This window comes from Seriola lalandi, unplaced genomic scaffold, assembly GCF_002814215.2.
Source record: "Seriola lalandi dorsalis isolate HSWRI2012SDOR001 ecotype SW California unplaced genomic scaffold, Sedor1 jcf7180002054883, whole genome shotgun sequence".
In the NCBI taxonomy this organism is placed as follows: Eukaryota; Metazoa; Chordata; class Actinopteri; order Carangiformes; family Carangidae; genus Seriola; species Seriola lalandi.
Genome location: NW_019525658.1, coordinates 4,088,867 through 4,107,633, shown reverse-complemented (window position 1 = coordinate 4,107,633; position 18,767 = coordinate 4,088,867). Strand labels below are relative to the sequence as shown.

Here is an 18,767-nt window from a genome sequence, read left to right as displayed (position 1 = left end):
AAAAAAAAATATATATATATATATATATATATATATATATACATACACATACATACATATATAAATATATATATTCTTTTTTTTCCCACTGCACTGAAGATGCATGCTTGAGAAGACTCCTACACAGGCACATTTACATCTAATGCATCCTATGTTTTAGTCCGGACTGGCGGAGAGGAATGGGCCATTAGTACCTTTCTGAATATCTGATCCATCCAATAGTAAAAGTAGTAAAAGTGGTGAGTGCTATTAGAATATATATTACACATATTATATCAGACATGGCCCTAACTAGTTTTGTTTTTGATTACACTGAGCAAATGAGATTTTTATCAAGAAGCAATCATCCATCCGGTTCATTGTGGCTGCAGCACATTACTGCGATACTTAAATTTGCTTTCTAATCATTACATTTTAGAGTGGAATTATATTTAGTGGTGCGTGCTATGAAGTTGTCAACTTGTGGTAATAATGAAAAACTGCTGCTAAGTCACATCTGATATCATTGAAACTGATCCTGTTGACAGCTCTGTCTTTTAGCAGCCGAGCTTACGTTATAATTGCTGCTCCTCAGCCCTCAATGTGTTGAGCTCCTGATGAAGGTGACTGGGAAATTGTAACCTAAAAGTAGAATGTATGTTGCTTATGAAGCTGTACATTATACTCTTGTAAGCTATATAATTCAGAAGGAATAATTCCACAACATTATTTTGGACTTTTGCAGAATTTAGTTTTATCATCATAAAAAAATAATCTTTTCATTATAATTTACAGCCCTATAACTGTTATTTTTATTTCCATATTTATGTGTAATATTTAAGATGCTTAATCATGTCTAAAAGTAGTTTTCTTTCCCCTGTCTTTCCTTTATGGGGGCAGTTATGTGTGCAACAGTCACACAGTAATGCGCAGCCACAGAGTAGGGAGTCCTCGGTGGACCCTGAGAGAGTGAAGTTGGGTGTTTTCTGTCTTGCTGTGTTGGTTTCAATTACGTGTTTACATACAGTCTATGGTTTACGGAGAAATTGTAGCCCGCTTATTATCCACAGCCCAGAGTGAATAAAGAATGCTACCTGCCATGAAATCAGGGGGACATTCGAGAATAAACACAATGTTATTAAGTCATCAGCAAAAGTATTGGATAAAATCACAATTTTACCATCTCTCGGTTCTATGCCTCTGCCAACCAGCTAAGTTGCAGGAAATATGGTCACAATCTGTCCTTCCTGAATTACAGCCATTTGAATAATGGCCAGAAGTGTTTTTGCAGAGCATCATGATGTCACAGTGAAGTTGAACTTTGACCATTTGGATATAAAATGTCATCACTTCATTTTATCCTTAAAGACATTTGCCTTAAATGTGTCATAATTAGTCAATGAATATGTATGTTATGGCCTGAAAATGTGTTTTGTGAGGTCACAGTGACCTTTGATGTTTGACCACCAAAACCTAATCACTTCATCCTTGAATCAAAGTGAACATTTGTGCCAAATTTCAAGGCGTGACTGAGACATCGTGTTCATGTGAATGGGATGTACGTACGTATGGACATTAGTCTCACGTGACCAGCCTTTTCGTGCAAGTTCTGACCATGTGAGAGACAAAAACACTGCAGATGCAGCTTCACTGAAGGCACTGGTCTAAAGGCAGATGTGTAGTTGCATTTTCAAAGACAGCAAAGAGCTGGACAAAAGCAAAGCCATAAGATGTGCAAGAAGAAGCCCATAGAAGAAGAAGCTGTGTACCTGCTTGTACACACTGTACCCTGAGAACCGAGGTACGTTAGCAACCCCCATAACTTGTATTATTTCTTGAGATGCATGTCTAAATGTTGGTCATGTTAAATAAAAACAACATTAATGTAACTGCTTTGTGGTTCATGGTTAAATATTAATATTATTGGTAATGCAACAATTTAGGGATGATTTACAACATTAGTTGTCTGAGAATCTCGTTCATGTCCAAACAAAATGGGTGTTGTAACTGAAGTATCTCTAAATGAATCGATATTGAATTGAATCTTTTTCAGTTTCATCCACTAGTTGTTCATTCATATTTCAGTCTGAATTGACATTGATCGTAAATGATTTTACAGGGGACAATCAGGCGCATGGAGGTTGTAATGATGGAACACTTTATGTTTTTAGTTTAGTCTTCGTCACCATGCCGCACTCTGGCTCATATCCTGTGCATCTATACATATGGGCTGGCCTTCTTCAACAGCGAGAGGTTTCCAATAATGTAACTCACAGAACAAAGTGAATATGTGATTACCCTCTGGTGAATGACGGGGAATTAAATGAACGAGGGTTGGCATCTCACCTAGCATCAGTATCAGCAAGCCCCAGGGAGAGTATGAGCAGAAGAAAGAGGGAGAAAGAGAGGAAGAAAGCAGGTGAACTGACAGGCGCTTGCCCCACTTGGAGGATGACGATTGTCTGCTCTGTAGCCAGCTGGGTCCCTGAGTTATCTCTCTGCGCACAGGGGAATTAATTAGGGGCTTGATGATCGGGGAAATGAGACTGAATAATAAAAAGCATGACGATCTCTCTGTGTGCCGTTGCTTTTTTTGTCCTTCCCACCCTGTGATGACTGTCATGCCTGGGAGCCGCTCTTGTCATCAATACCCACCTACCTCGTACACATAGAGTGGTTTGTAAAAATCCCTCTGCTGAGCAGCTAATGGGCACAAGGTGTAAAAATGGCCTGGCACTTCATAGAGCTCCCGCGGTGCATTGCTGTAAATCACAGAGCCATTACATGGGAGATGAGTGCTGGGAAAATATGGGCACTGAAAATCCCCCCCGCCTCAGCCCCGGCTGTTTACTGCTTCAGCACACAAAGCACTGTACATACTCGATATTTAAGCGTCCAGCACCCTCACAACCACAGGTGCTCCAAGTCATTTCCCACAGCTTCTTCTCACTGATGAGATCATTTCAAAACACCATCTCTCCAAGCCTCTTTGATTTTCTTTCCATTTTCTATGTTGGATGAAGTTGTCAGCTGAAGATCATCAGTCTATAACTCACAGGAACAGATCTATAGCATTTCTCTGGTCAAGCACTTGCAATGGTCTGCATTTTTCTTGCAGGGACAATTATATCATAATGAATCATAAATATGCACAGTATATCTCAAATATCATAATAAGCAGCTCCTGGCACAGAGACTAAAACTAATAATGCACTTGGCTGTTTCATCAGTTCATGAAGTGTAAATAATACATTGTAGATATTAGGCAGTGAAAACACATTCGACATCTAGATGATGAATTCATTTGTACAGAACTTCGTACAGATGGAAAGCCTTCACTTGTTTTCATTATGTTGATGAATAAGTCCATTTTTTCAAAAGGAAGTTTCCAGTTTATTAGGTACACCTAGCTAACATTAATATAGTCCACAGCCCCACTGGGACATGATGGTCAATGGTTACACTGCAAACAGGATGTGCTAATAACTAAGTCAGTATTCTTTTATTAGTATTGATGTCTTACTGATTGTATGCATTCTATGAAATCTATTTTTTTTTTTTTAAGTTTTTGTTTTTGGCACCACGATGTGCCCCATGAAACCCGTCTTTCACTTATTTTAATTATTCACTTCATCTGTTATTAGTTCATTAGTTTATTATTATTCCATCTCATTTTGTTTTTATGTTCATTTTATGTCTCTTCATGTGATGCACTTGGTGCATGTTATTTCTTTGTTTGAAGCACTTTGAGCAGCACTTCTTGTATGAAAGGTGCTATACAAATAAAGTTTATTATTATTATTATTATCATTATTATTATTGCTATTTTATTGGTGCAAGTTTGCCAAAATGTAAACAGATTTAAAAAAAGAAAAGAAAAGAAAAAAATAACACATTCTATATTGTGTCCACCCCATTTACATCAGTGACAGTAGGCTAAATAAACAGAAACACCTCTCTATATAATTAAATACAGTTCAACAGCAGCAGGAACTGCAGCCATCAAACAACAATCAAAACTAAGAATGGATGTGAGCAGTTTATACAAGAAATACCACATTTATCAGCTGTTTGAGTCCAGCTTTCTGTTGCTGAAGTTACTATCAGTGGTAAACACGGGTTCCATAACTCCTGAGAGTGCTACAGCGTTTGTAAAGCCTAGTATAACTGAAAAGAACCCTAACCCTGAAACTGAAGGCGGGAGGGATGATCCTGCAGCATGTTTGACTCTCATGCCTCCAGCCTGAAGTTCACACTGGATGTGATTTAATACAGTCTGGTGTTTACGTGCGCTAACACATTTTCATTGGAACTGCTCAGTGACGTATGCTCAACATCTTTTTATCATGTAGTCCAACAATTTAGAGTAACTCAGGTCTCCACGCATTTACGTCAAGACGCAGAAAGAACACAGCCAGAAAATAGTCAGGTTAAATTTACATGGTACAATTTTTCTTTTGACTGGTTTCTGAAAAGGTTTTGACTGCCTCTCCGCAACTGATTAAAGTTTCAGTCGGTCTGTTTATTTCTGATTGAAGTGTTTATGGTTTGGACTTTTAAGCTGATTATAACCGGAATATTAGAATAATAGGCTCCCTGTAAATGCTCGGCTAATGTATTGCAATGTACTTTAGTTGCCTAATGTTTACTCCGAAAGGTCATTTGCCACAACTACAATCTATCCCGTATCTGACCCTTGCTGCCATGTGCAGATATTGTAAAAAGCGAGAATTTAAAAAAAAAACAAACATTGGTATTACACAGTGAAAACATTCAACATAAACAGGGGTTTTGCAGAATGGTCCAGTGTCGTCATTCCTGTCTAATATTTAAGGGTTGGTTTGTATTTGAGTCCACTACAACACATGACAGACAAATGGCAAAACAATGCTGGTTCGGGTTCAAATATTCATGCGTGACTTCAATAATTCCTTTCAAAATGTGCCTGAGGAGCCACATTTCTCTGTGACATGCGACTGCCTTGGCCCCGTTCTGATGTATTTGGTCTTGAAATGCAAATTTTGTCGGAGGTGGACTTTCAAATGCGCCACAGTATATTGGTTGATTGATGCTCTCAGATGCCCCAGTGGCCATTAAGCTTCCACGTCTAAATAAGCAGCAGAGATTGGAGGTTCTCTACAGCTGTAGCCGCCTCTGTATACTGTACAGATAACAAATGCTACCAGCTGAATCTCACTTCCTTTTGAACAGACAGAGTAAATGTGTTGTCTGAATTGCAATGAGGGAAACTGTCACGGCTTATTAGAGAGCGTTCTTTCATGCTTTGAAGACGTGATCGTTTGTATGCGCATGTTTTACTTGTTTGAAATGGGCTGAATGGAAGGGAGGAATCACGCCGGTGGTGATGTTGATTTGTGGCAGGCAGGGTAGAGCCTGGAGGGGCTGATTGCTCCCCGGGCTAGCCTCTCGCATCGACTGCCATTCCTGAGAGAACACTAAAGGAAGACTGTGGATAGACCTGTCAATGACACCCAAAGGAGTTTCCCAGCGCCTGGCTGCTGCAGTGTGGCTGCCAATTATAGTCGAAGGGTGGGAAATCGCTGAATTATACAATGATGACAATAATTATGAAGTTAAGCGCATGAGCATTAAACCACATCACTATAGCACCTTGATATTTCATAGACTGAGAAAAGTATATAATAGGCTGTGATAGCAGGATGTAACAAGTTTGATACTTCAACATATTCATCAGCCAGACAGGAGGCAGCTTCTCATTGTTTGACTGGAAATAAAAATAAAAATGAACAATCACGCTAAGAATTATGGTTTATTTTTAGAGGTGAAGCATTACCTTTAGCTGTTAGCTCTAACTCTTTTCTTGTTTTCCTCATTGTGAGGACAAAGCTATGAATCAATATCCCTTTGTGGGAGAGTTATAAGCCAGTAAGCCATAAAGTGCTGTGCATCTTGAAAGGATAAAATACTTGTACCTAATGTTTGGTATTTATGATTCTATTTATAACAGAAATATACAGCCATTTGTTATCAGCCAGTCTATTGAAAATAAAGATCAATTCATCCAGCCGCGAAGGACGCTTGCCCAGGGAGCGAGCAGAAATGATTGTTTTTATTCCAGCACAATGCTTTTTAAATAGATTGTTAAAAAAACAACAACATCTGCAGTCTGCTGACTCCTCAGCTGCGTCTAATTGTTCATTCTGACAAGGTATTTTTTATCAAGCATGTTACTGTCAGTAGTATTGGTTAGGGTAAAGCACACTTTATCCAGCTTTAACTGTTAGACTCATTTGGTTTGCTCTGCACTTTTTCTCTTTTGCAGCAGCAGAACCAGGACCTGAACAGTCACCAGAGGGTATCAACACACCCCACAGTCAGGGTTATAGCTGGGACTTTAGATATACTGAGGTCATGATTACCTATACATATTTAAATGTGACATAAAAAAAAACTGTCACATTTCATTCATCAATTTAACTGTTCAATATTTTCTCTAAATTTAATCTTCCCTACATTATGACCTGGTGCAAGATGTGAGGAATTCAAGTGAAGAGACCGATGATTATTGGCTGGTGACTAAAATCGTTTCATTTACATTTAATATATTTACCTTAGAATTAGTCTAAAAATATTAGAATCAGATTCAAAAACCCTATTTGTAAAATGTGCATAATGGTGAATGGAAAATCCTCTTCATGTTTTTATGAATTTTGAGGTTAAATCAAACTGGGACCTTTCTGGATTTATTATCTCATGATCTTTTAGCATTACAAAAGTTTTCATAGTGATTTTGTAATTTTCTTTTTCGTTTTTGAACTGAACTAGGACTTTCTGATATATATTCTAACCTCTGTTCATGCGATGGGATTTTATGACTGGCTGATGACTTTTGTTTTTTATGTTACATTTTGTTATTTACGTTTACGTTTGGTGTGTTAGAGGTGCAGCTTCCTTCTGAGGCGGCCATATATATGTTGAGGTCTCAACGGATCATAAAGATTCAGCCTTCTTGTACAGCATATATTAGCTTTCTTTTACAACTTACGTAAACAGCCTTGACAAAGGCCCTGTGTCAAAATACAGCGGTGAAATAAAAAACACTATTCTGGTAAGTCAGCTTCCTTTGTCAAGCTGTTCTTTTTTTCATTTTTACAGAAATATGACCAAGGAAATGACCTTGTTGTCCTTTGAATCTGTCCACAGCTTAATATTTCTTTTTGGAGAAATCTACAAAGACTGCAAAAGAGACACATATTCAATCCAATCATATATGATCTGTCACATTTTTCTCCCACATAACTCTACATCTGTACTAATGTAATAACTCCTGCTTTGTGCTGTTTCCCATACAGTGATTTATTTGTTGCAGCCTGCCACAAATAAATCACATATTAAGTCTTTCTTTTTTTTTTTTTTTTTTTTACTATTTCAAATGAAAAATCTCATTTCAGCCTTTCAGCCGAGTCGGTTGTTTGACACAACGTGAAGCAATGGAGCTGTATGTATTGTTTAGTTATTTATTTGTCACAAAGTATTTGGCAATTAAAACATTAGCAGATGAGCACCTTATATACAGTATTATTTAATTATACCATATACAATCATTTGAAGCGGTGTGCCCCCGTCAGCTGCCGACACAAATAGAATCTCATTCTGCGGGAAACATTGTATCTTGTCGTGTCTATGTTTGTTCAATTAGTGTCACCTGTGTTGTAATGTCACATTGTATTTCTGTGAATCAGCTCATTCATCTCTGCATCAGTGACTGTGTGTGTGTCCTTGTTTAACTAAGCTATGCAAAGACATTCCCTTTTAGGAAGCAAAGAGTCTGCTACCCAGCAAAACAGTCAGGAGAAACGAGCCGCAGATAAAGTGCCGGTAAATTGGACACAGAGAATGAGCAAATGCACAAGAACAATTTTGAGGAAATGTAAAGCAGCTGAGCTGAACTGGAGAATCCATATGCTTTTTCCTGCGCTGCCATGGGCCTGTTTCTAAAAAGAGGCATGTGTGACGAGTAAGCGCTTGATGCTGAAGTGGACAGATGAGAGCACAGCTTATGGTTCTGTTTGTGGGGAAAAGCAGGTAGCAGCGCATCCAGGCTCTGTCATTACTATATGCCATTCTGTTTCATGTCCCTGGGCTGAGCGTGGAGCAAACTACCAGGATAAACAGAATAAATCCTGCTGCTCCTGTCAGACACTACAACCAGCTGGATTTAACCTGGCTGAATGCAGCACATATTACAGTGTGTTCCCCTCCTCGGTAGCAGAGGAAGCAGCATGCGTCATGAATACAGCACCCTACACACAACCATCTCATCTCCCCAGTCACAACACCATGCTGAGGTGATAAAATAAACCCAGGTAGGGAGACTGAAACACAAAGCCCTCCTATTGTTCACCATATTATCGTTTTGTTTGGTAAATTCTTAAGTATCACAACAATCTGAACTTTGTACACACATGCACAGCCCCCTGCGGTTAATCCTACCGACCATCATGAGGTAGGTCACACTGCAATCACAAGCAGTCGAGTGGGAAAACGTCTCAATTCCCACCAGCAACTAAACTGGAGATGTCAGGAATTTATGATGTCAACAATGTCTCTTACATGGCAGAAACGATTGCCATACTGTCAACATAACTGTTGCCAAAACGGCTTCAAAACCACCATCACTGGCAAATGAAGGTGAGGTAAAACTTTCTTCTCCACTGCTGCCATCTTTAATGTTGTCCAAATACTAGAAGGACTGATTACTCTGAAATATCTCTAAAATATTGCGTCATCCACATCCGGCCATGTAATACTGGACTTATCAGGCTGTGTCCTCTAATGTTAGGGCAAATACATCTGACCTAACCACAAGCAAGTAGTAGTAGCAAGAGGAAAATGTCTGATAAAAATGAAAAATTATTCCCTGAATATTTTTCCAAACGAGTGGTTGAGTGTCAAAATATCCCGGAGCAACTAAAAGTCACAAATGTGGACGGTAAAAAATCCTTCACTTAGATGATTAATCAGGCTTTCTGCTGGCAGAGTGGATGCATTCACCTTAGAGCATATAGTAGTTTCCAGAAATGAGGGATTCATCTTCACTAATGCATATCTGACATTATACAGTCAAGTTTCTAACAGTTTTCATGTGCCTAAAAGTCATTAAAGCAACTCAACAGTGAGAAAAACAACCCATTTACAGTCTCATTACTTTTCCATCACAGTAGTCTCAGAAGAGGACAGTCAGACTTGGAAGTTTAAGAATATTAAACAGTTATCTTCCAGTATTGATCAGAACCAACATGGTTATACTGCACAGGATTTAAGAAATAAACCCCATCAACCACTGTGTCATATGATCCGCTTCAGATTCACATGCGTCAGTAGTGAAAGCAAATGTGGCTAATCAGCCCAGTGGCATGGCTCAATCTAAAGCCCATTTAAATGCACACGTGTGTCTGTGCTCATGCATGTAAGATAAACACATGCAGTGGCCCTTGATGGATGGCTACCCCGGGAGGAGGTGATGGCACAGTAATTACACTGTCAGCTTGAGTTGACCTATGGAGAGCAGCGGCGTCTGAATACATGCAGGTATGCTCATATCAACAAGCAATTTATCACGTATTCAGTTTTAAATGGTCGCCGTTTAAAAATGCTAAATAAGATAACTGACACTGACTAAAGATCTTGAAATCAGCTTACATGAAGCAGGGAGATAATCAATACAATTTCTCAGGGAACCTGTCTCACTTTAGTGTTGCTTTTGAATTTTCATGACCTCAGTAAAAATTTAAAAATATGCACTCTTAAAAAGCAAATCACTGTTTTTCAAGTGAAAACAAAGTGGCTGATTTGCACTAGTTGAGCACTAACCCCCTCATGCTGAGGAAATATTTTCTCTGTCTTTATACCCATGAGAGGTAATTAACTTTAGTAATTTGAGTTTCATTCTGCAGCAGATGTCTCAGAGATGATACAAAAAAATATTGTGTACATTAACAAAATCACAATCAGTTATTTCGGTACCACTAATTACTCTGGAGAGAGGTTCCAACTGATATCTGATAGTGACTGTATTAATGTACAGTGTGAAACTGATATATGACATGGGAGAACCTATGGCTCTATTGGCTAATCTAGTCAGAAGGTCAGGCGTGTTATTAAAAACACATTATTATAAAAGACTCATTAACTCGTTGACTGGTGGAGAAAATCATGACTCTCTCTATCAGCTGGAGCTTTCTTAGAGAGGATTACACATTTGAAAATGGGACAAGGCCACTGGAAAACCAGGGAGTAATTGTCACTCACTGCTTCTCTGATGCTTGTGTTTCTTGGAGGATCATTACAAACCACTGAAACAATCATTCATTCTCTGGGAAACTCTTAAGGACCTCAATTCACTTTGTTGAGTATCTTTTGTTTCGTTCTCTTGTAATAAGGATTTGATTTGAATAGTGACTCAAAAAGAACTCTGGTGTTCTCATGAATGGCTGTTTAACCAGTTGAGAAGTAATAATAATAATAATAATAATAATAATAATAATAATAATAATAATAATAATACACTTTCAAAAAATAGTTACAAAGTGCTTTACAATAAAAACAGACAGTAAATGAACTAAAATCAATAGAACCAAGCACATGAAATGTCAAAAAACATAAATGGAATCAAGGAAAAGTCGAGGAACCTGAACTGGAAAGGCTCTGTCACCTTTATGTATTAATCTGGACCTTGGAACAAAAAGAATGAACCATTTGAAGATCTCAAGGAGCAGAAGGGGGCATGAGGCAATAAGAGCGCTGATACATCCCTCTCAGGGATTTGTAAGTCATGAATGAAATCTTAAAATCAGTTCTAAAAGCAACAGGCAGCCGGTGTGAGGAAGCCAGGATGAAATGTGATCATGTGGAGTAAATCAGTGATGGAGATGCAGTTTTCATGGATGGAAAATGTCGGGGTAACATTGTCTCCACTTCTCCAACATTGTTGGGAAAGTATATGTGAAAATGGAAAATCTGGCATGGCAGAACACAGACCAATTCTAAAGTTGTTTTGAGCAAAAATACCCAGCTCTGTTGTCTGCAGGAAGGAAGCATGAATGTACTATGAGAACTGGACTGTGTTCCAAGACACCCACTCTTCTTATAAATGTTGCTCAGCTATCCCAAAACACGATGAATATACTGTCTGTTTTAACTGCAGTGTATTGAGAAAATGCTTTTTTGGGCTGGCTTTGTTTTTGTAGTAATATGGTTGGTCACTGGGAAAAAAGAGATAGCAACACTGTCACTTCATGTCTAGCTCTCTTCTTACATCCACAAACGAAGCAGGTATCAACATAGTAGCAGTTTACCAAGCCGTTCAAAGAGAGCCAGGTAGATAGGCTAATCAAAGAAAAAGTCTTGTATGGAAGGAAACGTTAATTCAGTACTCTTAGTAGTACTCTTAAAGCAAAAACCAGAACACAGTGTTAGGTTGAACACTGTGGTAGTAAAAACTATCTGAATATGAGGCTACTGTAATGACAACACTGAGAACTTAAAATCAGTGCATCAAACAACAGTGGGTATAATGTCATTGTAACTTTGTGTCCATATCTATAATATATACTGTTGGTTTCTTCTAAAGTCGACGTTTTTTTTTAGCTGTAAACTCTGCTGCCTAAAAACTTGTACAGTGTTCAGTCCGCTCTGTCCTGCTGCTATTACAGACATGTCTAATCAAAGTCCTTTGACTCATCCATGGACCTTCCTTTCACGTTGAGCTGTGATGTTTAGCCTGCAATGATCTGGGACTTATGGGAAATGGTGTTCATTAAAGGCAGCAAAAAAATTGAAATACAGAATAACCAACAATAAAAAAATCTTTGTTTGTTTTAGGCATTTGCATTATGCCGATTGTCAATGAGATTTTAAATGGGCTTTTCCTAGAAGACAACCTCTGTTTGGGTCTCTGTTAGTCTGCTTCATGTCTGGTGAATATTCACTTTTCTTACCTAAGTGAAACCCATGGCACTTACCCTTCCACACTGAATTTGTCATTAATATGACTGAAGACAAATCCTGGTGAAGTATTTTGAGGTCAAATCCTGGCAAAGGTCATCACTTAAAATAACAGCATAGATCCCCAGATTGATTGGTAAGTGGTTGCCATCCACTGTTTACTTTGTCTGGTCAATGAGTGGGAAAGAGAGGCCAACAGAGAGAGCTCCCCTCAGCAGTTCCCCTCATCTGGAGGTGAAATGGCTTTTCCCTTAGTTAACACTAGCCAGTGACACCAGCACTCAGCACTGAGTCCTCGCTCAGCTAGGGACCACACGAAGCCACTTGGCTATTTTTGTCTTGGTTACACAGGTTTTCTGTGACGCTCCAACAGAGTCAAAAAGAGAGAAGCTTCTTAGGTTTTTTTCTTCTTCAGAGAAATATGCCATGTAACCAAATCAATTTAGTAAATCTTAAGACAAAGTCTGTTGGGCTAGAGGTCCTACTGTGGATGCCAGCAACCAATCAGAGGGTTTAAGCATCAGGGTTGTTTTACTCATGTAGCTGGCTCGTTAGAGGAGTATCGATCACACTTCTCATTAGTACGCCTGTCTTGAACGAGTAATTTGTTCCTTTCCTAAGTCAAAATTGAATCTCCTCATCTCTTTCTTGCTCTAATTTGTCTTAGCAAAGAAGGGCCATACAGCTGTGTAGCTTGTGGACTTTGTTTCCTGTTTTGTGGTACATCCATATGACACTCTTCATATCACACACATGCACACACGCACACGCACACACACACACACACACACACACACGCACACGCACACACACCAACCTTAGCTGACCTGGTAAGCCAGGCACACCACTAATGGAAAAAGACATCAATACCTGCAGATATCAATCTAGTAGGACTAAACTGCTGTTGTTCAGACCAGTTCTGGGACTTCGATTTAAATTCAATCAAAAGCTTTTGCTGTTGGTCTACATGGCATTAACGACTGTATACCTCTGTTAAAAGGGTTAGACTACAAAATTCTTTATATGTAAAACGGACAAAGAAACCACAGTCAGATTTAATGCACTGTGCTTTTAGATCATGTTCTGCATTCTTCCTGAAATGCTGAAATTTCATTAAACCTGTATTAATTTGCATTTTTTTGGCCACTTACACAAGCAGAGCATAAAGACCAACCCCTCAGCCCTAATCTCAGTATGTGATTCAGCTGCTGGACCGGACTAAATCACACCTTTTCATGACAGCAGCAGTAGCAAATCTTTCTTAAATTCAGAGTCCTTCCTGTCCCATGATCTTGTGCTGCCTGTCTTGTGCTGAAAGTCTCTCTCCTGCATCTTGCTGCTCTCCGCCTGGACTTCTCCACCTTTCTGCTGTCCTTCCTGGCTGAAGAAGTTTTAGGATTATTCCTTTGAACTGACTCTAAACATATCAAATGCGCAGTGTAGAGGAAAAATATCTTGTAGGGTAATCTTCAAATTGTCTACTTCCAGAAACAATACCATGCTGCAAGATGATTATATGATGCAAACAGGCAATATCAGATCCTTTATGGGACAGGACACTGTTCTGAGATGTAAGTTGCTTCCAGTTCAATATTGTTCTAACTGATGTCTATTTTTAGCTTTAAGCACTGCTTGCCGAGCTTGTCCTGACGGCACGCCGCTAGCAAAAACACCACTGATTCGTGTTAGCAGTTCCTTAATTATATATCAAACAGATGAAAGGAAAATTAGTATTAGAAAAGATATCTAAAATGTGTGTCAAACTACAGTCAGATGATAGTTCTCTCAGATTCATTATTACGCCCCCTTTCTGATTAGTGCAGCTGTAATTTCTAAAGTTTCAAACTTTGAACAAGTCTGCCACCTTCATTAGCTTTTGAAGACACTGTTCATCATGTGAGTTTTTTCCTAATAAAAATTTCGTCAATTGCTGTTTGAAATTTGAACTTTCTCAATCTGTATTTTTGTTTTACAACACATTATCTCACAGCAACAGCAAGGTTTCCGGTTTCCAGCCATTCCCATCAGGCTTACATGGACTGTTAATGCCTTTGTGTAATTCTTTTTTTTCTTCAGTCCTGTAGTGATAAAGGACACCAGACACAAAAAACATTATCCTCAGCCCCTCTCTGGAGTTTTGTCAAGCAGATAAGCCTTTATTCTTTTCATGTAAACTGGCATTAAGCAAATGACCTAAATAGACCCGAGGCACCACTGTGGGCTATATGGAAGAAATCAGGCTCTTTGGGGTGAAGGTGGGGGCTGGCGTGTGGTCTGATTGCGTGTGTTTGTGTATGTGTGTGTATGTGAAACAGTATGAGGAGATTTGCATGGAAACCCAGTATCTCCAACAAGTCGGTGCAGGCATCCGTGACTGCAGCACGTGGCTGTTAAACGGCTTGTCATGTCTCCTGATGCCAGCATCCCTGTGGATGTGTGCAGCCAGAAACTGGCCAACAGGGGGAATTAATTCCAGGACATGCACCATGTAAGCACCATCAATTCTGCCCAGGGCCCACGTAAAACCCTACACTGTCTGCAGTCCTTTCTTTTCCCACTGAAACTGCTGTAGGTCAAGTAATAAGAGGAAAGGGGAATCCAAGAAAATAAACGAATAAATATTCACACTGAAGTTTTTGGTTTCAGTCAAGAGGGAAAACAAAGTCAAAGCAAAACACTTGATACGTGCCAAGTTTGAAGGACATCACACCCCCCTCACATGTCATTGCGCTTCAGTTTTCATTTGCCCCCTCCTCTCTACTGATCACAACAAACATCAAACTAACTCAGATTTAGAATCATTCAGCCTTGATTTCCTATATAAAAATAAGGAAAGTATTCAGCATCAATGTTTGTGCCTTTTGGCTCCATACCACACTGTACAGATACGCTGTCATCCATTTGGTAGACAGACAGGATGGCTTTGCTAAATTGTTTAATAGTAATCCACCACAGAAAATGCAGCGGCAGGTCTGTAACTGCACATGTGAATCCATTACAAGATACAGTCATGCTGGAAATGTCAATGTTCTTTTTTCAGTGAGTTTCATCATTCATACATTTCAGCCAATAATTTATTCATTTCAGTTTTTCTCATTTTATTTTTTCTCCCCACTTAATTTGAGGCACTTTCAATCAAAACACTCGGTGTTAAAGGGGCAGATTGCCATTTTGGGAAATTTACTTATTCATTTTTTTGCCCAGAGTTAGATGAGAAGATTGATTCCACTCTACTATTTATCAGCTAATATAACCATAGAGCCAGAAGACTGAAAACCTGAAGACTGAAAGCAGGGAAACTGCTCTGACCAAGTGTAAAAACTAAAAGTTGTGGTTTAACAAGGACTAGCTAATGACCAAGAAAGGTTAGAACAAATTATAATAACTTTTACAAAACTGCAACTTGTCATTTTTACATTTCTTCTTGTGTTCAAATTAAACAACATAAAATATAATGGCTTGAATTCTTAATAAGATAAATAAATAAAAATCTACAGCTGCCGTTTCCTCCTGCTTTCAGTCATTAGGCTTAACTAAGCTATCAATCTCCTGGCACTAGCATAATGTTCAGTGTACAGACATAAATCTTCACATCTCACTCTTGGAAAGAAAGACAGTATGCGCTTTTCCCAAAATGTTGAATTATCCCTTTGTGGTGTTACAGCCGAGCCAGGATGGTGGGAGGCTTGCACTATGCAGCAAGCCTGTTGTAGCTGATAGTATCCTGGTTAATTTTCAGCATCACACCAACTGTAACTGTGTTTCCGGTTGTTTCTTGTTGTATTTTGAAATGAATATAAGAAAACAAACTTGTTATCTTATTATGTGTTTTGTAATTTTTAAAACAGGTAAAGGCTGCGAAGAAGGTGCCAAGGTCCACTGTAAACACCAGAGTTCACTTCAGCTGCATTTGTTTTAACGGTTTAAATTTGTTTTAACTTGTAGATTTGTTTAATGGTGCATTCAATTCCAAAAGTATTTATTTAAGATACCTGTCTGGGTGGCTGGGTGCAGGTTTTTCAAATAAACTTTTTTATCGCTTTTTTCTAGACAGACATCTGCAGGAGAGTGAGTTCCAGCAGGTTTGCCTGTTTACATTGTCAGAGTTTGTTGATTCTCAGCTTTAGATTGACTCCTGTAGGCACCACAGCCACCACTTATCTCCACTGTGAAAGCTGGAAAGGGCCCAATTAGAGAATTTTCCTTAAAATTGTTGGCTGAACCTAAAGGATGCCCTCAGCAAAATGAGCCCATCTGAAATTTCTGCCTCAGCAACACAGCTCGCTACAATTGTCTCATCATTTATGCATGCATTGTGAAATACACTGCATCAGAAGTGCAAAGGTGTCCTTAAGAAGCAGGAGATAATTGAGGATGCGGATCAAAGCTAAGAAAACTACATATAATGCGCCAAAGATAAGGTGTAACATTTAGCACTGCAGCATTAATTGGTAAAAGTGGAAATCAGCTCTTTTGCTGCAGTGAACAGTTGTGTGATCCACTTACTTGTTTTGGTGCTTTGAGCCCTGCAGATGTGCATGGTACTGTGCCACCGAGTTCAGTGTGACGCTGCAGACTTCACAGGTATAGCTCCGTTTCAGACCTGGAATCAAACACAGACACATATTTTAAATGACTCAGTCTAGGAGATAAACACACCTCAAACACACAGTCTGCTTTTCATCTTCAGTAATACTACAGTCAGGGATGTGAATTAAAATAATTTCATTTTCAAATGATTATATAATGATATGACTTTCACTCTCCTGCACAAAGGCAGTGTAGAATCCATCAAAGCTAGACGCCCCTGTGCAAAAACATTCATGCACATACACTTGAGTTCTGTACTGTAGGTGAGTATTATTGTCTGCTTTCAAGATTGCCTCAGCTGATAGAGGCTGCTGGTGATGGAGTGGCAAAAATCAATTAGAACTGTGGAAATAAATTTCACAGCTGAATCTGAAAGCTGGTACTTGAGACACCTGTGCTTTAGCTTTTTAAAGATAAAGGAGCAATGAAATTCCACTTGGTTCTATTTTGTAAGATGCTTATCCAGCGTCACGCAACTGTGACGGCCAATTAAAGTGCACATTCCCGGCACATTACTTTATAAGGTGAATGCTTATAAAGATGAGGCAGGATTAAATGATATCATGATAAGAATTGTAAAATACTATGTCATAGTATTACAAACTGCTGTGCCTTTTGCCAGATGGTAACTCTTGAACTTCATGGACGTATTACACAACACTAGTGTGGCCCTTCTGGATTATATTTCGTTGACACTGTGGTACCTGAAGAAACACACCCGTACCAACAAAGCCCCATGTGTTCTTAAAACACAAAGCTGGTTTTGGTCTCCAGTTACTGTTTCAAAATCCATCAGACCTCAGCTGTGCCCAGGTTGAATTTTTCAAAGTATCCTTTATACATTTTAAAGTGGTGTGCTGTCACTCAGCTAAGCTAGCTGCTGGAGGACCAGTAAATCTGAGCCATGTGCTGCTGTGGATGGGGCCATCCGCAAAAACGGGTTTTAGCCAATTAAAAAAAATGGCCACAGAAAGAAAAAACTTGAATCAGTTGAAGTGTACACTTGAATTTGGATATTTTCAGCACTTGATCTTATCATCAAACAGCCCTTTCCTTAAGAACGTAATTTTCTTAACCGCTGAACTACATATTCCTACGCACAGGCGCACCTACGCAAACCTCTTTCTGGCACAAACAGCTGATCTGAGACATTATACAGTGTGCGCTGTAGATGTGCTTGTGCGCAGTAATACAGTAGACTTCAAGTGATATTGGGTTTTTTCATTGGGCATTTTTTTTTTAAAGTTGCTAAAACATGTTTTTGTCCACACCACTTCATCACTCAGCGTCTGTGCCGGTGATCCTTACTGTTTCTCTAGACTGGCAGCGTGCTGATTGGAATCTACTGCAGGTAATACACCGACTATGGATAAGTACCTCACACAACCCCATTTCAAATAACCCAAATTATCACTTTAAATACAAAAGATGCAATAAGTGCCTGCAGACGATTAGGTGTTAGCATTAAACACAATGTTTAGCTGAAACTGATGGGAATATAATTAGTTCGCTGGTATTTGGTCATAATTCAAAGTTAAGTACTTCTGACCTGATGATGATTGCAGTTCATACAATTCACCCCAAGGGAAACATGAATGTCTGTATTGTTCACTGCAGTCCATCCAACGGCTGTCGAGACGTTTCACTAAAAGCCGAATATGATGACCACCATGAACGTCCATCTTGAGATTCATATACTGCATCAGCCTGACTTAATGCCATACAAGTTAGAGAAAAATGACAAAGTCACATCCGAGAGCGTGGAATCAACTCGGGCCGTGCACAGGACCTGAGACCTTGAGGTGTCTGATTTATCTGCCATCAAAAAATTGTAATAGCTTGCTTACATTTTTTTTAAATTGTGCATCAACGTCGTCCTCGGTGTCTGTGATAATGGCTACACGGAGTAAGCGTCCTGTTGCTGCAAATTATGAGCACCCCGTGTAATCGCTGTCATGTTGTACTAATCTTATTGTGGTATGAAAAATGGCCATCTTGATTGCCCCGCTCTCACAATTGAGTTAACTCCTCCATAAATATGCCTCAGAGCAAAAGGCCAAGAGAAAATAAATGTCACCCTGCACTCATTGAATCACATTTCCATATCCTCTTCAATCAAATCCCCCCCGTGAATGATCATTTATTCTAAATCGTCGCACCATGGAATGAGCTGCTGAAACTTAGAAAGCATATTATTTTCCTCTTTCAGG

At 39.1% G+C, this 18,767-nt stretch overlaps 1 protein-coding gene across 1 annotated transcript in view; it reads right to left on the bottom strand.

Annotated features, from left to right (window-relative positions):
* zmat4a (zinc finger, matrin-type 4a) overlaps positions 1-18,767 on the bottom strand; it is a 139,747-nt gene that overhangs the window by 12,824 nt on the left and 108,156 nt on the right. Inside the window, exon 6 of the mRNA XM_023397798.2 lies at positions 16,474-16,570. Coding sequence (XP_023253566.1) covers positions 16,474-16,570 — 97 coding nt within the window. The remainder of the gene's footprint in view (positions 1-16,473; positions 16,571-18,767) is intronic.